The sequence below is a fragment of the Myxine glutinosa genome, chromosome 11, assembly GCF_964187855.1.
Source record: "Myxine glutinosa chromosome 11, kmMyxGlut1.1, whole genome shotgun sequence".
In the NCBI taxonomy this organism is placed as follows: Eukaryota; Metazoa; Chordata; class Myxini; order Myxiniformes; family Myxinidae; genus Myxine; species Myxine glutinosa.
Genome location: NC_136271.1, coordinates 67,662,157 through 67,684,850, shown reverse-complemented (window position 1 = coordinate 67,684,850; position 22,694 = coordinate 67,662,157). Strand labels below are relative to the sequence as shown.

The 22,694-nt window shown below is 45.2% G+C and overlaps 3 protein-coding genes across 5 annotated transcripts in view; 2 read left to right on the top strand and 1 right to left on the bottom strand.

Moving 5' to 3' along the window:
• Positions 1–2,909, bottom strand: part of WDHD1 (WD repeat and HMG-box DNA binding protein 1) — a 53,597-nt gene extending 50,688 nt beyond the window's left edge. For 2 of the 3 annotated variants that reach the window (XM_068130786.2, XM_068130788.2), the window contains exon 1: positions 2,708–2,909. In XM_068130786.2, coding sequence (XP_067986887.2) covers positions 2,708–2,784 — 77 coding nt within the window. In that variant the 5' untranslated portion in view covers positions 2,785–2,909. The remainder of the gene's footprint in view (positions 1–2,707) is intronic. The other variant, XM_068130784.2, reaches the window with a different exon arrangement.
• A 210-nt stretch (positions 2,910–3,119) lies between these two features.
• Positions 3,120–12,148, top strand: LOC137436739 (mediator of RNA polymerase II transcription subunit 29). Its single transcript, XM_068130783.2, has 4 exons — positions 3,120–3,398; positions 6,077–6,135; positions 6,225–6,309; positions 11,343–12,148. The coding sequence occupies exons 1-4, from the start codon at positions 3,144–3,146 to the stop codon at positions 11,556–11,558; spliced, it is 615 nt and encodes a 204-aa protein (XP_067986884.2). The 5' UTR covers positions 3,120–3,143; the 3' UTR covers positions 11,559–12,148.
• A 2,764-nt stretch (positions 12,149–14,912) lies between these two features.
• On the top strand, positions 14,913–21,641 carry PIGH (phosphatidylinositol glycan anchor biosynthesis class H). The gene is made up of 4 exons (XM_068130806.2): positions 14,913–15,310; positions 17,275–17,484; positions 19,615–19,698; positions 19,810–21,641. Exons 1-4 carry the CDS (start codon positions 15,122–15,124, stop codon positions 19,909–19,911), a joined length of 585 nt encoding a protein of 194 aa, XP_067986907.2. The 5' UTR covers positions 14,913–15,121; the 3' UTR covers positions 19,912–21,641.
• Positions 21,642–22,694: the final 1,053 nt, after the last annotated feature.

Here is a 22,694-nt window from a genome sequence, read left to right as displayed (position 1 = left end):
GGGGGAGTGAGAGGAGGTGGGGGGAGTGAGAGGAAGTGGGGGGAGTGAGAGGAGGTGGGGGGAGTGAGAGGAGGTGGGGGGAGTGAGAGGAGGTGGGGGGAGTGAGAGGAGGTGGGGGGAGTGAGAGGGGGTGGGGGGAGTGAGAGGAGGTGGGGGGAGTGAGAGGAGGTGGGGGGAGTGAGACGAGATGGGGGGAGTGAGACGAGATGGGGGGTGGGGAGGTGAGGTGGGTGTGGGGAGGTGAAGTGGGTGTGGGGAAGTGAGGTGGGTGTGGGGAAGTGAGGTGGGTGTGGGGCAGTGAGTGGGGATGGGGGGTGAGGTGGGGATGGGGAGGTGAGGTGGGGGTGGGGAAGTGAGGTGGGAGGTGGGGAAGTGAGGTAGGGGGTGGGGAAGTGAGGTGGGGGTGGGGAGGGGAGGTGGGGGTGGGGAAGTGAGGTGGGAGGTGGGGGGTGGGGAAGTGAGATGGGGGTGGGGAAGTGAGATGGGGGTGGGGAAGTGAGATGGGGGTGGGGAAGTGAGATGGGGGTGGGGAAGTGAGATGGGGGTGGGGAAGTGAGGTGGGGGTGGGGAAGTAAGGTGGGGGGGGGGCAGTGAGGTCGGGGTGGGGCAGTGAGGTCGGGGTGGGGAAGTGAGGTCGGGGTGGGGAAGTGAGGTCGGGGTGGGGAAGTGAGGTCGGGGTGGGGAAGTAAGGTCGGGGTGGGGAAATGAGGTGGGGGTGGGGAAGTGAGGTAGGAGGTGGGGAAGTGAGGTAGGAGGTGGGGAAGTGAGGTAGGAGGTGGGGAAGTGAGGTAGGAGGTGGGGAAGGGAGGTGGAGAGTGAGGTAGGAGGTGGGTAAGTGAGGTCGGGGTGGGGAAGTGAGGTGGAAGGTGGGGCGTGAGGTGGGGGGTGGGCAAGTGAGGTGGTGGGTGGGGAAGTGAGGTGGTGGGTGGGGAAGTGAGGTGGTGGGTGTGGAAGTGAGGTGGTGGGTGTGGAAGTGAGGTGGTGGGTGGGGAAGTGAGGTGGTGGGTGGGGAAGTGAGGTGGTGGGTGGGGAAGTGAGGTGGTGGGTGGGGAAGTGAGGTGGGGTGGGGTAGTGAGGTGGGGTGGGGTAGTGAGGTGGGGTGGGGTAGTGAGGTGGGGTGGGGTAGTGAGGTGGGGTGGGGAGGTGAGGTGGGGAAGTGAGGTCGGAGGTGGGGAAGTAAGGTAGGGGGTGGGGAAGTGAGGTGGGAGATGGGGGAGTGAGGTGGGGAGTGAGGAGTGGAAGTGTGGTAGGGGTGGGGAAGTGAGGTGGGATGTGGGGCAGTGAGGTAGGAGGTGGGGAAGTGAGGTAGGAGGTGGGGAAGGGAGGTTTGATTGTGAGGTGGGTAAGTGAGGTCGGGGTGGGGAAGTGAGGTGGAAGGTGGGGAAGTGAGGTGGTGGGTGGGGAAGTGAGGTGGTGGGTGGGGAAGTGAGGTGGTGGGTGGGGAAGTGAGGTGGGGGTGGGGGAGTGAGGTGGGGGTGGGGGAGTGAGGTGGGGGTGGGGGAGTGAGGTGGTGGGTGGGGAAGTGAGGTGGTGGGTGGGGAAGTGAGGTGGTGGGTGGGGTAGTGAGGTGGGGTGGGGTAGTGAGGTGGGGTGGGGTAGTGAGGTGGGGTGGGGTAGTGAGGTGGGGTGGGGAGGTGAGGTGGGGAAGTGAGGTCGGAGGTGGGGAAGTAAGGTAGGGGGTGGGGAAGTGAGGTGGGAGATGGGGGAGTGAGGTGGGGAGTGAGGAGTGGAAGTGTGGTAGGGGTGGGGAAGTGAGGTGGGATGTGGGGCAGTGAGGTAGGAGGTGGGGAAGTGAGGTAGGAGGTGGGGAAGGGAGGTTTGATTGTGAGGTGGGTAAGTGAGGTCGGGGTGGGGAAGTGAGGTGGAAGGTGGGGAAGTGAGGTGGTGGGTGGGGAAGTGAGGTGGTGGGTGGGGAAGTGAGGTGGTGGGTGGGGAAGTGAGGTGGGGGTGGGGGAGTGAGGTGGGGGTGGGGGAGTGAGGTGGGGTGGGGGAGTGAGGTGGTGGGTGGGGAAGTGAGGTGGTGGGTGGGGAAGTGAGGTGGTGGGTGGGGAAGTGAGGTGGTGGGTGGGGAAGTGAGGTGGTGGGTGGGGAAGTGAGGTGGGGTGGGGAAGTGAGGTGGGGTGGGGAAGTGAGGTGGGGTGGGGAAGTGAGGTGGGAGGTGGGGGAGTGAGGTGGGAGGTGGGGGAAGTGAGGTGGGAGGTGGGGGAAGTTAGGTGGGAGGTGGGGAAGTGAGGTGGGGGAGTGAGGTGGGGGAGTGAGGTGGGAGGTGGGGGAGTGAGGTGGGAGGTGGGGGAGTGAGGAAGTGAGGTGGGGTGGGGAGTGAGGTGGGGTGGGGAAGGGAGGTGGGTAAGTGAGGTAGGAGGTGGGAAAGTGAGGTGGGAGGTGGGGAAGTGAGGTGGGAGGTGGGGAAGTGAGGTGGGGAAGTGAGGTGGGAGGTGGGGAAGTGAGGTGGAGGGAAGAGAGAGTGTGGGTATTAGGGATAACGTAACGGCCTACTCGTATGGACTAGTCCAATATATGGGATATTTTGGGTGCACAATGTATTGCAGACGAGACTGGAAAAGAATAATAATTAATCACTCTTATAACAGGATAACCTATCGTTATCGGCATAGGCCTAGCTGTTCCTGCAACGTTGATGATGAATGATGATATTATTAAAGACAAAACATGTACAGTTCACGAGTTTGTCCGTGATCACACAAACCTGCCACTCGAGTCGAAGCACACAGCCGTGTATCCCTCCGTGTGCCCATATCGCATGAGCCGCCGGCGGGCGCTCATTTTACTTCCCGCAACGTCAGTGAGAACGGCGAAACTCAATGATCGTTGATTGTTATAATTTTAACAGCTCGTCGATGCAAACACGAAAGTCTGACAGATTCAGTGACAACACCGCTATGTGCACCTGTATACGCGAGAGGTGTCACATAAAACGAAACCAAACATCGTTCAGAAAAGTTCTTCTAGCTTCGGTGTCAAACTCGACGAGCGAGGAAAAGGGGAAAACTTGAAGAGATAAAACACAAACCGACCAACCAGCACCAGAAGAAAAGGCAAACAAGAGAGGCGTTTCCCGCCAAATAATGTAACCAATCAGCGTCCCTGGGTCCCTGACTCCCTGGTGCAGACACGTGAGTGTCATGGCGGCGCCCGGTGGAAGTCAAGCTCAGCAATTGCAGGCTCAGGCCCTTGCTCAGGCTCAGGCTCAACAGTTACAGGTCCAGGCCCAGCAACTTCAGGCTCAGGCTCAAGCCCAGCAGTTACAGCTGCAGGCCCAGGCTCAGGCTCAGGCCCAGGCCCAGGCTCAGGCTCAACAAATACAAGCTCAAGCTCAGGAATGGGAACCCGCGGCGCGGGTAAAACTTCTTCTACCTCAGCTGAAGGACTGTCTCCAGGTTTGGTACTGCCTTCTATCTATGACGTAACATTCTAAAATCGGTCTGGGTACCTGAAAAACGCGCTGATTGATATGTACACCTGGGAATATTTATTTAACAACAACGTTGTGGGTTCGATGGCGCGTGTAGGGGGAGGGTTGCTGGTGATTCGAGGTCCGGGGATTCATCAATGTGTGCCGTCCCTCGGATGCACGTTAAGCCGGGCGTCCCGGCTGCCGGAATTGGTTGGTGGACGTTAAACGTCCCATGGTGTCCTTCGCGAAGAGTAGGCGAGCTATCACCGGCATCCTGAGCAAATTACGAATTCCTGCACTAACCAATAGGGGCACTGCATTGGCAGCACAGCCGCTTCCCCCAGTAAACGATGCAACTGGCAGCCTTGTGCATTGTGCTGCATATAGTAGGGTCAATATACGAAAAAAACTCACCTAACCCCCAAAAAATTGATACAAAAGGTTTTCCAATGGATTCTGGTACCATTGGGCATGATAAATAACATACTAAAACTCTAGTAACATCTGACTTGCGGAAAGGGGTCATTTTCAAGATGGCGTCCAAGATGGCCGCCGGGAGCTTAAAATGGCCATATCTCAATTATTATTCAACCTAGAAAGGTGGTTTTGGTGTCTAACCCTAGGTTTTAGGGCCCAATGAATCCAATTGAATCAATAAAATTACCATCAGTTAATTATTTATTGACAAGTCCAAGATGGCATCCCAAGGTGACACCCTGATCCACTAAAATGGCTCTGTCGAATAGTAGTCAACCTAGAGAGATTTTTTCAGTGTGTATACCTAGGTTTAAGGCACCCAGGAAATCATCAAAATTACTTAAATAAGCACAAAGTAATCAGGTAATCCAGTAAGCCAGGTTTACCAGCCCATTAGGCATTTGTTGTCTCATACAGTTAGTCGCTATTCATCGTCATCCTCCGACTCCTCTGGAAGAAACTTGTTATGTGGATTGTCACATTCTTCAAGTTGGCACGGTCCACAGGCAGTAGTACATGGTAGTCCATATCATCTACAAGAGCAGCGGAGTGTCTTGCAGGCAGTGGAGCAGTTACAATGAATGACCTTCAAGAGACTGTCTGGAGCAGCGTTCATTCTTGACATAAGTGGGACAAACTGATTATCCTGCAGGCTCCACCCCCATTTCATGGCATCCATACCCTCTTCTTTTCCCATCCACACCACTAAAATACGAAAGAAGAAGAAGAAGATGCAACGTCTTGCGTGGTAATAAGTTGTATTAAATCAGTATACAGTGAGTGCTCATATTACTCTTGTATTGTGTCAAAGTTGGTCTTCCTCTGGTGTATTTTAAGCATTTTTAATTTCTTTTTCATTTTTTCTTGTTTATTTTGAATCCTCACCCATCATATTGTGCACAACGGTACAATATTGTGTATATATATATATATTCGTATGCAGGCCACAAAGGACAGGTCTAGGTTTCCATTTATTCTTCTTCATTCGTATGCAGGACAAGGTTGTGGGGTAGCGTCATTGTCTGATGGTGTGGCTGTGCTGTGGTGCGATGTCCTCTGCTGGTTATAGGGCAGAAATTTGTAATTTGGTCATGGTGCCGGCGATAGCTCGCCTACTCTTCACGAAGGACACCGTGGGATCTTTACTGTCTACCAACTCATTCCGGGAGACGTGACGCTCAGGTTAACGTCCGTCCGAGGGATGGCACACACTTTGATTAATCCACCCTGCCTGTGGAATATCGGGATGACTCTTTATAGCTCGGTTGGGATTCAAACCCAGGCGAGACAGCTTAAGACAAGAGTGTGTACCTCTAGGCCATCCTGAGCAGCTTCCTGTTCGGTGAGTTGAGGAAGTTCTCCGTCTTCTGTTGTGCAGAGGCACAGCCCTTTCTCTTGGGTACTTTTCCAGCTTTTTCAGCTTATTTCAGAAGCTTCCTGAGCCATTTTAAGTAACATTACTTATCTCCGACACACCATATACTTTATATAACCACCTTTAGAGGCCATTTTTCCCCGCAAAGCGGGGGTTGGCCTTTTTCGGGAACCGTGGTTGTTGTTGTTTTTTGGTCCCCTTTTTGAAGCAATGTTTTACGGCCGGATGCCCTTCCTGACGCCAACCCTTTTTGCCGCCTTTAACGACAAGCAGGGAATTACCAGTGAACTGGTACTCAATTAGCCGACCTCGGAAGGATGACAGGCTGAGTCAACCCCCCTGGCGTTAATTCAGTGATCGACCGGGATTCGAACCCAGGATCCTAGGATCCTAAGCTGGCTTTATGACAGGTATTATTTAACTAATCTTTTTCTCTCTCTAATCCAGGTAATCCAAAGTCCCATCATTGTTGCTGTGATTGTCATTGTTACCTCCGCCACCAAAGGCTACGATAATTTTAAAGTGATTCTTCACCATTGGGAGATGGGGCCAAAAACGATACATAGCAGGATATCTCAAAAAGTTATGAATGGATTTGGACGAAACTTGTTGGACAGGTTGTGTGTGTGACAAGGAAGAATCGATTCAATTTTGATGAAGATCCGGATCCAGGTAGTAGAATTTTTCAAGTGGTTCTTCACCATTGAGTGATGTGGCCAACCAGGCGGAGGTATGCTCGCTACTGAGTGACGTTCTAGTTTGTACATTGGATTGAAATTGATGAGGTCTGACATTGAACTTTTTTGCAGAATCTCATGAAAATTGCAGCTCTGAATTTTTCTCAGAACAGTGCCATAGATAATGGGCTGTGAGTACCTTTTCATTTTTGTAATCTTAAACTGTTGCTGATATGTAAAGTTTTTGGCCTGTGAATGACATCCGTACTTTTGCCTTTAGGAAATGCAGCGACTCCCCTGTGCAGAGGTTTGATAAATGTCTCGAGGAGTTCTACGCACTATGTGACCAAATTGAACTCTGCCTGGTATGTATATTGTTTGCTTGTGGCAATTTATTTTACTAGGGCATGCCCGTACTATATCTATATCTAAAATTATATCCCCCCCTCTATTTACATGAAATGGTTTGGTTCATGAAATGTTTTGGTCCATTCGCAACGCCAAAGCGAACGGCGAACGCTTTACATGAAATGGTTTGGTGCATGAAATGTTTTGGTTCATTCGCAACGCCAAAGCGAACGGCGAACGGCTTGCGAGTACAGTGACAATCCCCCCGGGGTTTTAATTAGTTTTAAAACATCGTTTAACGCCAACATAGCGCCAACATAGTTTGCAAACGTGAAATAAATGAATACGCTCTCAAATGTGCCATCCGAGGCAGAGTGTGTCCGCCACGTTCGGCACACGCGATAGCTCGCTGCTCTCTGATTGGTTGAATCGTTTTTTGGACATAGCTCGGTAAGTAATTGTCCGATTAATATGAAACCTTGAAAAGGCACATCCTCGGGTCCCCAGCAATATACCTGGCAAGTTTAAAGTATATCGGACCCGTGGTTGTCGAGAAACAGCGGTCACAGACAAACAAACGTACAAACGTACAAACGTACAAACAAACACACAGAGATTACTGGAATTATAGATAGATAGATAGATACCGTACAGTACTGTTTTCGACCATTTCCTTCATTCACGCATCGCTGTGAATACATGTAATTGGTCTGGTTATTATTTTCCAAATAGGTTGGCAGTTTCATCCGTCATTCCAAATGTACTCTGCCAATGCAAAACAATTATTGGGATCTCTGATTAATTTAGAGAATCAGGAGAGGCTTTTATAATCGGTCTGTGTCGGTGAATACGTCTGCACACATATACTTTTATATAGATTGTTTACTCTCTGAATGAATGAATGTATGAAATGAATGAATGAATGATCGTTTTAAAGCCATTTTCCCCGCTAGAGCGGGGGTTAGCCTTGCGGGCCCCATGACAATCATGGTTCCCTGTTTGAAGCAATGTTTTTATGGCCGGATGCCCTTCCTGACGCCAACCCTTGGTCGCCTCTTCCAATGCGCAGGGATACGGTGTACCTATTCTAAACCGGGGTACACACCGGGATCATTCATCCCAGCAAGCTGGTACTCAAATTGCCGACCTCGGAAGGATGACAGGCTGAGTCAACCCCCCTGGCGTTAATTCAGCGATCGACCGGGATTCGAACCCAGGATCCTAGGATCCCAAGTCGGAATGTGGATGACGTTCAGCTTAGTAAAGCTGTATGTCGGTCACTCAGTGAGTCCTCACTTTGGCAGCTTTGGCCCTTTGAGTTGCCAAGAAACTGCTTTGGCAGGACCAACGCTCTGAAAAGAGCATCATGGTACAGGTATATAAATGTATATATACAGTCGTGGCCAAAAATATTGGCACCCTTGCACTTTTTTCAAATAATGCACAATTCCTTCCCAAACATTGTTGAAATTTTAAAATATTTTGGGATCCACATATGTATTTCTTTGGTTTGCAGTGGGGGGGGAGGGGGGGGGGGGAACTGAAAAAAATGACTAAATCTTAGCTTATTCCACACAGAAATCCTAAAATGGCCCAGACAATATTATTGGCACCTTTTCGAAGTTGTTCGAAATAATTAGATTTCAAGCAGTTGATTCTCCTTTACTTTGGAAATGGACTCACCTGTGGTGAGTTGCAGGTGCCTGCAATATAAAAATCACTCATTCAACCAGTTCGAACAGAGAAAAGGAGACATTCTGCTGTTTTGTGTCACTGTGTGCACCGCAATAAGCATGGGGAAAAGAAAGAAAACCAGAGCATTGTCTCAGGAGGTCAGACACAAGATTGTAGCCAAGCATGGACAATCTCAAAGCTACAAGTCCATCTCCAGAGACCTTGATGTTCCTGTGTCCACAGTGCACAATGTTATTTCGAAGTTTAAGGCCCATGGCACTGTAGCCAACCTCCCAGGACGTGGCCGCAAAATAAAACTTGATCGACAATTGCAGTGAACGATTGTTCAAATGGTGGAGAAAGCACCTCGATCAACTACCAAACAGATTCAAACTGAACTTCAGACACAAGGTACGACAGTTTCAACTCGCACCATCCGTCGCCAACTCGATGAAAGGGGGTTCTATGGTAAGAGACCCAGGAAGACCCCACTGCTGAGAGAGACATAAGAAAGCCCGACTGGAGTTTGCCAAAACACACCTGAGCAAGCCAAAATCCTTCTGAGAGAATGTCCTGTGGACAGATGAAACCAAATTAGAGCTTTTTGGTAAAACACATCATCTCGATGTTTACAGAAAGACAAGAACACCTTCCCTACAGTCAAACATGGAGGAGGTTCAGTGATTATTTGGGGTTCCTGTGCTGCCTCCGGCAATGGGTGTCTTGAATGTGTGCATGGCATCATGAAATCAGGAGATTACCAAGGCATTTTGGAGCACAATGTTCAACCCAGTGTCACAACGCTGGGTCTCCGTCGAAGGTCATGGGTCTTGCAGCAGGACAGTGACCCCAAACTCACTTCAAAAAGCACCCAGGAATGGTTCAAGACAAAACGCTGGCCTGTTCTGAAATGGCCAGCAATGAGCGCAGATCTAAATCCCATTGAACACCTGTGGGGAGATCTGAAAACAGCAGTTGGGAGAAGGCACCCTTCAAATCTGGGAGAACTGGAGCAGTTTACACAAGAAGAGTGGGCCAACGTGCCAGTAGAGAGGTGTAGGAAGCTCAATCGTGGCTATAGGAAGTGCTTGACTGCAGTTATTTTGTCCAAAGGCTGTGCTACCAAATATTAAGTCTAGGGTGTCAATAATTTTGTCAATGCCATTTCTTTTCATTTTCTGATTTAAAAGGATAATTTAAGTTCTGAATCAAAAACATAGGTTATGTAATATTAACAGTGAAATGAAGAATTATGGAGACCAAATTCTTTTGTCAATTTCAACTTATTTTTCGAGAAAATTGTGAGTTATTTGAAAAAAGTGCAAGGATTCCAATATTTTTGGCCACGACTGTATATTCTCCAGTGAGCTTCTGTAATGGTAAATCATTTGTTCCACGCATGAGAAGCAACGAGAACAATGCGACTGTTGCCAATATGGCTCTGCATAGTCCCACAAAGGGTAGATGCCATCACTCTGCATATGTATGGGTAGGGGATCACGTTTGTGAAATTTTGTGTTGATCGGATAAGGTTCGTTTTTCTATCCAAGATGGCTACCAAACCACATGACCTATGACATCATCATTTTCAAACTATATGCAATAGTGCTGTTAGATGATATTTGTAAAATTTCGCATCGATCGGGTGAGCGGTTTCAGAGATATAATTATTTAATATTTTCCTTCAATCCAATATGGCTGCCAAACCATGTGACCTATGATGTCATAAATTTAATATTTCAATACAAATGGATCATCATGTGCATGCAATTTTAGATTTTTAGGATAAGGAGTTTGATTAAAACATTTTTGGCTGATATACCACTTCACCTATGATGTCTATCATGCTTTTGTTCCCCATTGGGAGTACTTGGCAATGTGCCAACTTTCAAATTTTTCCATTCAGCGGTTTCCGAGAAATAATTATTTGCTTTTAATCCAAGATGGCTGCCATACCACGTGATCTATGACGTTACAATCATAAAAACATTCTGCATGGGTGTCACTCCTACCCTGAAAGTTTCGTCTCAATCGGACATATGGTTGCTGAGAAAAACGAGGTTTAGCCCGTACGGACGGTCGCACGGACAACCTGAAAACATAATGCCTCCGGCGACAAAGTCGCCGGAGGCATAAAAAGCGTTGTTAAGCAAGTGGTTCACTTTGTCTGTCTGTCTACAGATGTCAGTCTATGATAGAGGATCAACTTGATTTCAATTTAATTTACGATTTTGAACAGGAACCTGAAGTTTAGCGGTACTTTGGCTCTGAATTTGGCAAATTGTGTGGAATCTTGTCCCAATCGTGCATGTGCACAGAGGAGTAAGGTAATTATTGTCATCTCTCTGCCTGTCTGGCAGTCAAACAAAATTGAAAATCTTTCCAAACAGGAAACGTACTGTTTTAGGGATGTCATATAGGACAACACAATCACCAGGCACGAATAACTCATGGAATGGGTTAAATATGGTGGTTTAAAAGACGCCGCATCACCGGCTGAAACCCTCCGGAAAGAGAAAAAAAAACATTTTCTCTACAGTCTTTAAATTTTTTATTTTATTACCTCAGCCACCGAATATGGACAGAGGTTGTATTTTCACCCCTGTCTTGTCTGTTTGTCTGTGAACAGAAACTCTCAAAGTTGGGACAGATTCAGACGAAATTTGGCGGAGAGGTTGGATATGTGACTAGGACGAATTGATTAGATTTTGGTGAACATCCGGATCCGAATACTGATACTAGAATTTTTAAGCGATTCTTCACCATTGAGATATGTGGCCAAAAACGATATATAGCACGATATTTCAAAAAGTTATGGACAAGTTATGACAAAACTAGGTGGATGAGTTGATTCAGTGACGAGAACAAGCCGATTCGATTTGGTCTCGAATTTGGTCCAGATCCGGCCGATGTGAGGGATACAAAGCGTAAACTGTTCAGCCTGGTGGAGGTATGCGCTCCACCGAGTGCCGTTCTAGTTTCAATTGAATTATATACTTGAACGCTGTAGAACAAATTGCCTTCTTATCACTTTCAAAAACCTTTTGTTTAGCGGTACTTGGAAAAATATTTACACCGTCTCATGCCCTGGAGGAAGAGCAACTGTGACATTCAGCATTCAGACAAATATGGCGGTGGCTAACGCCGTTTGTTTTGTGCAAAACGCAAAGTCAGAGTTAAAAAGATCCTTCCTGTGTCCCTTTTCTCAAGACTGCGTGGGTTATGGTGTTCTATGAGCTCTATAATTATGTTTCTTTCATTGGTTGAAAACTGGCATCATTTGAGCTGCGGAGTTAAAGTTGGCAGAGTGGCGGGATGGGTGATGGGGGTGAAGAGGTGATGCTGCAGTTTTGACATCGTTGTGTTTATCTTACAGAGGCTCAGCTACGAGTGTATGTCTCAAAGTATCGACAGTGCCAAACACTCGCCCAGTCTGGTGCCAACGGCGACGAAGTTGGATGCCACACAGGCAGACAGCCTGTCTTATGGGCAGTATCTCACCATGATCAAATCCCAAATATCCTGCGCGAAGGACATCCACACCTCCCTGTTGGAGTGTGCACGGAGGATAGCAAGCGGAGGACAGATGTAGGGGGGCATGTTTGTCTTTTGAAAATGGGGTGTAAAGTTGCATCTTGGGAGTACCATGTTAAATGTATATTGTTTGAACCATGTTTATTTAATTAAAACTATAACAACAGAAGACTGATAGCCATTACCACTGGCCTCGTACTTTTTGCCATTAAAAGTGATGCAAATGTTTTTGACCATTTTAGGAAATGCAAAGGGTCCACCTTTTCAAAATATATATTCAAACAAAATGGCCGATAATCCTGTACCTGTCATGCATTGTATGCTGTACCTGGTTGTTTTCAGGTTGCAGTTGAAACCTTGTGTGTTGATATTTTTTGTGCTAGCAATAATAAATAAATAAATTTGTGTTGAAAATAAGTATTATCGTACTCACTCGATGTACAATTTATTTTATCGAGTGATTGCAAATCACATGGAAAAGGAAATGTTCATGGAGAATGCGGTATAGTACACGTCCTGTCGTATTCACAGGTGTACTGTTTGTAACATGTGCTGCATGACTGCTTTGATGACATGCTCTTGTTTCCTCTTTCGAAATTTAACCTTATCTTTATTAGGTGATGCAAAATAAACATCTTGTGAAATTAATTTCGCTATTTATTTATTGCAAATCTGTGTGACTGACATAAATAATTTCCGAGGAGATAGAAAACCTCATCGAATTCGTTGTTGCAGGTGGTCACGATAATTACCCCCATGCCATAAAATAATCGGGGGGGATATTATAATTGGCTCCGTCTGTCTGTCTGTCCATCACGCTATCTCTGAGAAGGTTGTGCAGAAATTCACAAAACTTAGTAGTTATGAAAAAGGTGTGAAAGGTGCATCATTCTGGCCCCATACCCTGGGTCCCTGAAGTGGTCAAATACCAAAAAAGCAATTATGGGCACATTTTCAAACTTTTTAATGAAAATTTGTACAGTATATACAATCAACATTGAGGGAAGCATGAAATATTTAACGATTTTTAGTATTTGAACCCTGGTTTAAAACGTTTTTTTTTTAACTCGAAATTTGATTTTGTTTTTTAAAATATTGTCCTGTCACCAGTGATTAAGACCGCTGGCTGACGAATAACCGAGTCAGTTTTACTCCCGAGGTGGCACCCCGAAAAATGGCAGCATTTTTGTCGCGCGCAATGAAGGAATGCGAAGCGTTTGCCTGAACGAAACACACGGGTTTATTCCGAAACCACAAACAAGTAAACACGACAAGGAAAATTTAACAATTTGAATGAATGATTTGATGAAAATAAAGCACTGTCAAAATAAAAACAAGTAAATTAATTTCCTGGCGTGAGGATCCTCCACTCGGATTCACAACACACAACGGGGGAACGATAAAATCAAATCCTTTAGCCGGCCGGCACTCAGCTTTGGCCTCAAGTGGCCCTCTTCGTGGAGAGCGGGGTGATGGCTAAATTCAGCACTTTGCATGCCTGAGTGAACAAGATGGCGACGACCCCATGCGTCGAAAATGCCCAGGCATGAGGCAAGCAGTCGAGACGGCCCTCATTTGCCTCCACTGTCTGGGGTAGCGCACGCGGCCTTCAGCTTCCTTGTGAGCCAACACTCCCAGGTCCACCAAGCGCATGATCGGCTCTTCCTCCACCTCTTTTTCCTGTCGACGCACAGTGCACAAAAATGGCATTCTTCCTTCCCAAGCAAGAAGTACCCCAGACCAACGAGCGCTTCATCTTCACTCGGGTGAGCCAATCGGATTGTTTGGGGCGTGGTCTGACGGCTTTCTCTTCCATGCCCATCGTACCCTCCAGAGGTGGGGCCTTTTGCCGTACGTGTTCATGTGGGTGGGGCTTACTTGCCGATCGGCTCTGCTCGGGTTCTTTCGGCGGTTGTCATTAAACGGAGGCCCTTATGGTTGGCCGTGATAATTGTAAAACTTAGGGAAAATTAGAGGGAAAATCACATACTGGGGAAAACTAATCTTAATCCCTAACTAATTATCACTGATTCACCCCTCGTGTGAAGACACATAAACAATCTTAAGCTACAGTTTCCCTCCTGAAGTACATCGAGATTTCTCCTACACGTACACGGTCCATGCTATAATTATATAGTCCTACCTTTACTATGGGATTCCCTCATCTACCCCCACAAACGTAACAATATTTTATTTTTCTATACAAGGTCGTGGGCTCATGGAAGAGCTAGGTTACACAAAATATAAGGACACAACAAAGGGAACAGCACAAGAAAGGGGAAACGCCAACAGCAGGGCGGAAGGAAAAAGTCGACGGAGACGGACAACCAGGGGATGCAGGTAATGATGAGTGGTAGGGGAGAAAGCAAGTGGCGAACATGGTGGATACAGAAGGAATTTTTGGGGACGGTGGGGTGGTTCAACAGGTGTAGTAAAGATCATGGTTTTGGATGGGGAGGATGACTTGAGATGGTGGTGACTTCATTCTCATTAACAAGTAACAGTTGCAGTTGCCTTGAAGTCCTGGAGGGGAACAATGAGAATGAAGAGAATGTGGAAGTTGGTTGAATGGGTGAGAGAAGGAAAAGAGGAACAAATGAGTGGAGGTGAGCAGTGATTCTGGATTTTGGTAGTTTCACCAGAAGGAGGTTGGTGGTAGAATGCTTGTGCACATGAATGGTAAAATTTTAATCTGAATGGTAAAATTTTAATCTGAATGGTAAAATTGATATCTGAATGGTAAAATTCCATTATCGTTGATTATCTCCTTTTGTGGGATTTTTCTTTCAGATAATGGGTTTGATTTGTTCTTCCCCCCAAAGTTTTGTGTTGGAAATATGAAGTTTGACAGCATCACCCTGACATTAACCAACCTACATTGATGGAACAGAGACATCGTGACCAATAATACTTGAAGAAGAAAGGGAAAATCCAGTTGACAGGTACTGGCACACAATGGCCTGCGCTTTTCCAAAGATACCATGAAATTTTTAACATTGAGATGGAAAGCTGAGGATATTTCCTGCACAGTAATAATTGCAGTGACAGTCTGATAGCACCTGCTGTTTAGGCCATCAAGATGCCCCACATAACTCTCGGAAAGGTACTTGGCAGGTAGGACTTGGCATCACGAAGTGGACATAAGTCAGGTGTCCCATCTGCATGCATTAGCCATGGAGCTGCTTTAGAAGCACCGAACGGGGTCGTCTCGGGGAACGTTTTTGGAGCAAGTCTTTCACGAACTTGCTGGAATCGTTCGATTGAACATGGCAGGAATTTTGGAATTTGTTCTGGATGCCGGCGATAACTCGCTCGCTCTTCGTGAAAAACACCGTGGGATTTTTAGCGTTCATCCAACGTAGTTCGTTCGACGTTTTTTCGCGTTTTAGCGAATGTTGGTGGAGAAGACAGCAGGCTTAAAATCCCTCCGAGGCACAAGCTCCCTCTGCATAGCACCCTGTCGGAAAGTTATCACCAGAACCCGGGGACGAATCCCTGCCTTGACTGCGAAGGCAAATGCAAACCACCCAATGCAATGCTTACCACGGCCCGTACTGAGAACAGGCATCTCGCCCGGGCCTCGATTTTGGGTCCTTCGGAACGTCTGGTCGCACCAGGCCCATGGCGCAGCCTTGCGTGGCGGAGTTCGTGAACCGTCGAGGGGATCCCTTCGTGTGTTCTGAGAGTAAACATGGCTTGAGTTTGAGTGCCGAATACACGCTCAGCTCTCCCGGTGTGTCCTTCTCCACCCTCATCTGCTGCACTCTCGCCGTATGGACCTTCACTTACCCCGTGTCCACGTACGCACAGGTGAAGTACGATGTATGCCTTATGAAGTTATGGGAGGAAATATGACGTTTCCTCATTTTATTGTTTGATTGCAATTCTGTACTTTATTGATATATCTTTTAAAACCGTGTTTCGTGATTCGTACAACATGCGCCATATAAATGAGCTCCTTGTGGTTGGCATGGAAGAGGAAAGGGAGCACAGAAGAAGAAGATGTACTGTACCGGAACTCTCGTTACTTTATAAGATCTCGCGAGAATAGTGAAAAAATCACAACAACAAGATGGCAGCGCAATAATAAAACGTCATGACGTATGATATCAACACATCGTACACTTTAACCCAATATAGCTGAGATTAGCGAGGTACCCAGAGCACTAGTACTTCACTGGTAATACTAATAAATAGCTGCTTAGACATTTTTATTTATTTGCATTTACATATTCCTACTTACATATTTATATATTCTATTTGCTGTCTATATTTGCATATTTATATTTATATATTTACACATATACTTATATTTAAATCAACATGTACACATTTTGGCCAGTAATCTCATGAGGTTATACAATGAATGTTAAACAAGAAGACGTCATGCAGAGCACGATTCTTGCAAAATCCACCCCACCCCCTCCCGAATAAAAGGTTGCAATTGATTCAGCAAATTGTCCATTTCATCAAGATCAAAATTGACGATCTTGATCAAGGCTCGGGTCAAAAGGATGAAAAGTGACGATTTTTAGATGAAAATTTATGATTTTAGAAGTTTGACCTAGAGTTGACCTTTGATCTTCTGACCTCAAAAATAGTTGGTTTCCCAATTCAGTGACTCAATGTGCAAATGCTGTTCAATTTCCAAGTCAATCAGATGAAAATTGACAGTTTTTCAGATGTAGATTGATGATTTTGGAAGTTTGACCTTGAGTTGACCTTTGAACTTTTGACCTCAAAAATAGTTGATTTTCCAATTTAGTGACTCAATATACAATGCTGTTCAATTTTTTAAGTCAATCAGACTAAAAATGGGGATGTTAGAAATTTGACCTCCAGATTACCTTTGACCTCAATCAATAAGCTTCTCAAATGTGACGACCTCTACAACTTGGTCAGGTTTCATGACAATCGGTTTAGAATTGTGACCTGTAGGCTGGTGACAAACAACAAAAAAACAGAGAATAACAAACGCAACTGACCAATATACTTGAACTAGAAGAATGCGACTGTGTCGCCAATATGCCTCCGCATAGTCCCACAACGGGTAAATGCCATCACTCTGCATATATATGGGTAGGGGATCGTGTTTGTGAAGTTTTGTGTTGATTGGATAAGGTTCGCTTTTCTATCCAAGATGGCTGCCAAACCACGTGATGTATGACATCATCATTTTAAAACTATATGCAACAGTGTTGTTTGATGATATTTGTAAAATTTCGCATCGTTCGGGTGAGCGGTTTCAGAGATATAATTATTTAATATTTTCCTTCAATCCAATATGGCTGCCAAAGCATGTGACCTATGATGTCATAAATTTAATATTTCAATACAAATGGGTCGTAGATCATGTGAATGCAATTTCAGATTTTTTAGGATAAGGAATTAGATTGAAACATTTTTGGCTGGTATACCACCTCACCTATGTCATCATTATCATGCTTTTGTTCCCCATTGGGATTACTTGACAATGGGCCAAGTTTCAAAAAAAATTCATTCAGCGGTTTCCGAGAAATATTATTTTAATTATTTGCCTTTAATCCAAGATGGCTGCCATACCACGTGACCTATGATGTCACATTTATCATAAAAACATTCTGCTTGAGTGTCACTCCTACCCTGAAAGTTTCGTCTCAATTGGACATGTGGTTGCTGAGAAAAACGAGGTTTAGCCCGTAGGACAACCCAAAAACATGATGGCATAAAATCTTCGATTTTGCAAGTAATAAAGTGTTTGTAATGTCTTTATAACGTGTATGGTTTGTTTCCAGGCACCTGCTCTGCTTGCATCTGCTGCAGTGGTTCTCATGCTGGGGACATTTGTCTATTTGCACTGGGTCAAGGTGCAACACGAAAGTATTTTGGTGATCAGTGGTACTGGTGTGCAGTTGAGCACGAGCTTTGCATCTGGGCGTTGTGACACACATTTCATTGAGATGGACGTGGTCAAGGACATCGTTATCAATGAAGGGATCCACAGGGTACATTAACAAAAACGTCAGAGGCACTGGGAGGATAAATGCGTGAATTTAGCCTGTCTATATATTATGTACGAACAGAGTTCGTAGCAAAAATTGAGAACAAATATTGAGAAAAATAGTGTTGCAGAAATGATTTCTAGGGGCTAAGAATGTATAGATTAGAATAGTTATTTCCCTTCGTTCATGGTTTAGAGGAAGAGTGAGGTAAAGTGAACTGTAATCTTGGAATATGCGTTGATAATCATTTTATTTATTTTTTTTGTATACAAGATCGAGGCTCGTGAAAGAGCTAACATTAATCACACAAAAAGACAAACCGACACACAAAACACAAAAAACAAGGGGAGCGGCAGACAAGATGGGGAGAGAGGGGGAAGGACACAAAAGAGAGGGGCATATCGTCTCCCCTCCCAGTGTTCATGTCTTAAACTGCTTCTCCTTAAACCCCTTTTTAGTGTTATATTTGTAAATTTGTATTTTATGTCCTTTTAAAAGATAGCATCCCTGAGGGCCAGGCAAGGCAGCGGTTCAGGCTTGCTCTCGCCAAGTCTCTAACATTGATGGTGCTTGCCTAAGAATGAACTTATTCAAGATGATTGTTAGGAAAGTAGATGTGAGTAGATGTTGATGCCATATGGTCCTTTCAGAGAGAGAGGGAGTGTAAGATTTGTAGGATTGAAAGACATTGTCCAAGTGTTTGACAAGCTTGTGGTTTTATCAAGGTCTGAAGAGAGGGAAGAGGCTGCTGCCTGCCTGTCTGAAGGATGAGGGATGTCATGGCAGATGATGGAGTCATCAGCGTTTTTTAAAGAGGTTTTTCTGGAGGGTCAGAGAGATCATTGATGAAGAATAGGATGGGGCAAATAACCTTACCTTGGAGTAATCCAGCCTTAATAGGGAGAGGAGATGAAAGGATTCCATTGAGAGCCACATGATTGCTATGAGAGTAGAGGAAGTCCGTATCCCAAGAATGGAGTTGGCCTTGGATTCCATAGGCAGAGGGTTTGGAGAGCAAGGCGAGATGCCCGACAGTATTGAAAGCTCAAGATCTGTCAAGAGAGACAGCACTGGTCTCATGTCTGATAGTGAGGGCCTCCATCCATTGGTAGGAGAGTAGACACAGCATGTCCAAGGTAGAGTGACCAGATCTGAATCCGAATTGATGTTGGAGAAAAGGAATGATTTTTTTGTCAATTGTAATGATGGTTTCCACAAACTTGCTGATGATTGGGAGCAAACTGATAGTTTATGTAATGCAGTGACTTTGTCTGATTTCCAAGCAAATTTAATACAACTTAGGGCAGATGATAGGTTGAAAATAGCAGAGGATGTGCAAGAGCAGCAGAGTAGGTTTTTATGACATGTGAGCTGATGCCGTCTGGTCCACAATTAGATTTGAGGGTTGCCAGAAACTTCTCCACCATCTCAGCTGCAAAAGAGCAGCGATTGGTTAGTGTGGGTACAAAGAGCGAGGGGTTGGAGACACAAGATTTGGAAGCAAACATAGAATTGAGGCATTCGGCCTTTTAGAGGATATTTAGATTTTGGGCGCTGAATGCCCATTATTAATTCACTTCCTCGCTGGCTAGAACCACCGCTTGGGTTCATCTTGAGTATGACCACGACGAGGCAAGGCGCCTTGGTCTGCTGCACGATCGGCCGTGGGCATTCCAAATTCCAGTTTGGTATTGGAGCGAATAGGCCCTTAATCCAGGTCGGAGCGTCTCTGCCTTTTGGCCGACGTGATCCCCATAACAATATTATCATCGTAGGAGAGAGAAAGAGGGTAGTTGAGTGTGGGAGTAGTTGTAGGAGATGCGATTAAGGGAAATGGAGATAAATGGCGATAAATGGCCTATGTGGAGCAAGCCGTTGGAGGGTGGTCGAAAAATCTGCCATATTTGTACACATCATAAATGGTGGGCCTTGTGCTTTTTATCAATGATAACAAGTGCTCTCTTATTATTTGAGATAATTTTATAGAACATATGAGTCATTCATTCATTCATATGAATCAGGTTGAATTTGATTATGTAAACTGTATACAATAATGTTTATAATTCAGAGAGAATGCTGTAACATGCTGTCTTGTGATGACCTGGTACTCTTCCCTCCAAATATTGCAATCAGCAAGAAGTGATTTACTACCTGTGTGTGCTTGTGAGGAATGACCAAAAGAGCGACGGACTGAAAGCAATCCTACCTGTCTTCCTGGTGAGTCCCTGATCCATAATTATACCCAATAGTACTGACTTCTTTGTACATAGGAAGTGCGCATGTTAATAGTGGAAGTTTATTGAGGGAGATGTATGTTTTTATCCACAGGCAGCAAGGCCTCGGTTGGATTGTTTGCGAAAGGTTTACAGAGGATGTCAAGAAATTCTTCACGCTGAGCCAAACAAATCAACTTGCATGATGGATCACTGACTTGCATATCTTTCCACATTTATGTTTGTCTTTACACATTTTGATAGATTTTGTTCAAAATTATATTCAGTAATGAAATACTGAAAGCTGAACATCAATGTCATCTGACTTCGGCCGAAGAGCCGACTTAAGAAGAAGAAGAATTAAATGCATCAGGGAAACAATTGACCTTTTCTAGACTTTTGATGCCAGTTTTGCAATCAATACCAGATGCAATTTGTTCTTTTAAAATTGACAATCTTAATTTACCTTTTGCATCTGAGCATCCTCAGTGTGCTTCCCAATAGCGTGTTGAGTAATTGGAGGAGCTTGTATTACATGTAGAACGTTATGACACACTGGTGAAATTAACACACGATGTGGACTGGATCACGACATAAAGACTTGCCAAGAGTTCCATTTTACCTTCTGATACTGGGATTACACGAATCAATATTCTCATATTACCCATAATGTATCGCCAACCCTACTGATGCGTCTGATTACTCCCGCCAGGGAGTAATGCATTCGATCGTGTCCGTCCGTGTGTGTGTGTGTGTGTGCATATGTGTGTTCGTATGTTCGTGTGTTTGTGTGTTTGTGAACAAGATATCTGGAAAAGTTCTGAACGGATTTGGATGGAAGTTGATGGGATGATTGCCCTTGGGATAAGGAAGAATTGATTAGTTTTTGGTGAAACTCAGGATATTATTCCGGATCCAGGATTTTTTGAAGGATTTTTTTACCACTGGAAGATAGGGCTCAGCAGCGGCCACCCACAGCGGGAGTATGCACTCTACTGAGTGGCGTTCTAGTTAGCATTTGTTTCACGTTGATCTTCGGCTCATGGCGGAGCTTTTTTTTTTGTATACATAGTCGAGGCTCATGGAAGAGCTAGTACTAGTACACTGAATGTATCAGGATGCAACAGGACAAAAGGCACAACAGAGAGAGAGGGGGAAACATCAACAGCAGAGCAGAAGGCCAAGACAGAGGGAGACTTGGACAAACATTGGGTGTGGGGAGCATTGGGGAGCAGGAGAAGATGCATGGGGTGGACAAGATGGATACAGAAGGAAACTCTCAGGAGGGAAAGCTGGGAATTTGGTAGGACGAGCACTTAGGGCGAGCAAGGGGGGGTATGGTAAATGGGATGTGAACCAGTGCTCCGCAAGTTTCGAGTTAGGGGTTCAACTGTTATGGGTTCAGATGGCAACATTAAACAGCCCAAGATGATTTTCCGGAAATCATTCAAATTACACTTGATGATGCGTTATTACATGATAGCAGCAAAATTATAAAATGGACACAGGTTTATTGGGTTTTTTCCCCTACTCCAACATAATTTAAAGCAACTACCTCTTTGCAACAGGGTGCGCTACCTTGGTGTGTTTGGTTTTACTTTTACTTATATTTGCCAACCACAGAACCACTATCTTAGCATTGCTTGTCATCCCTGCTCAGAAAGTTCGGAACTGATTTCATTGGTTAAGATATTCTATTGTAATGTGGTGATTGCAGGTTCAAATCCTGATTCTGCTGAGTTGGTATGGGAAAATCGACTTGGTGTAATCTTTGGTTTCTATCTTAATGAAAGGGCATATTATGATACCAACATCCTACCTGTGGTAAGGTAACACCCGATCACTATGTTGGCTTGCCAGTGTTCCCATATACTGTTTACCATCTCGATTTGTACATTGTCTATTAATGTCCTTGTAATTCGTATAAAGGTATACTGTTGTCTCCCAGTTTTTGGCCTGCATGTGATGGGTGTACGAGGCGAAGATCACAGAAATAAAAAAAACCTTCTACCTTTTTTTTTTAGCTCACCTGGAACGAAGTTCAGGGGAGCTTATGCGATGGCGCGTCGTCCATCCCTCAGTCCGTCAGTCCGTCCGTAAACACTTGCAACTTCTTCTCCGAAACCGCTGAAGGGATTGCTACCAAACTTGGTACAAAAGATATTTGTTGTGTTGTAACTAAAATTTGTTCACGGCATTAAAAAAAAAAATCAGGGTCTACGGGGGGGGGGGGGGAGGGGGGGAGGTAGCCCCCAAAATAGGTATTTGTTTTCCTCTCAGAAACTACACACGCAATTTTGATGAAACTTTACCACAACCTTCATCACTCATGATGTACCAATGTTTGTTCCAGGCATTTGAAAAATTGGGGTCTGAGGGGGTATACAAGGTTGGGGATGGGGGTTAGGGTTGCCCCCCAAAATAGGTAATTTTTTTGGTTTGTTTGTTTAAAGCCTTATGATTATGTTAGTATGATTCTACATGCTGCCCTGTCTTCTAGAAAGCATTGAAATTGGTTTAAAATACCTTTAGTCGGTGCAGTATACTGTTTATTCTACCATGTGAGCGCCAGTCAATCAATCAGTTTATCAGTGGTTAGAAAGAGCTTTATGTATGTACTATAAAGTAATCACACTCTTAAATGCTCAGATTTTTGTGTTTTACGTTTTAATTTCAGGACATGTATTTATTTTGCACACAAGTCCATCAAGATAGTGCATGGTAGCACACTTTGAACCGTCAAGCCTGGTTGCAATTCCCCAGTATCGGAATGATGGTTCACAGGCAGGATGCTGCATCATAAAGTCCACCCTCCATTAATCGGGTGTTAAACTGGGTGTCCCATCTGCAAACATTATTCGTTGGTGGATGTTGAAGACGTCTTTTGTGAAGAGCACACGAGTTATCTCGAGCACCCTCACAAATTCCAAACTCCTGCCACCTTCATTCAAATGAGGCCCGGAAAGTACAGTATATATATATAATAATAAATAACCACCT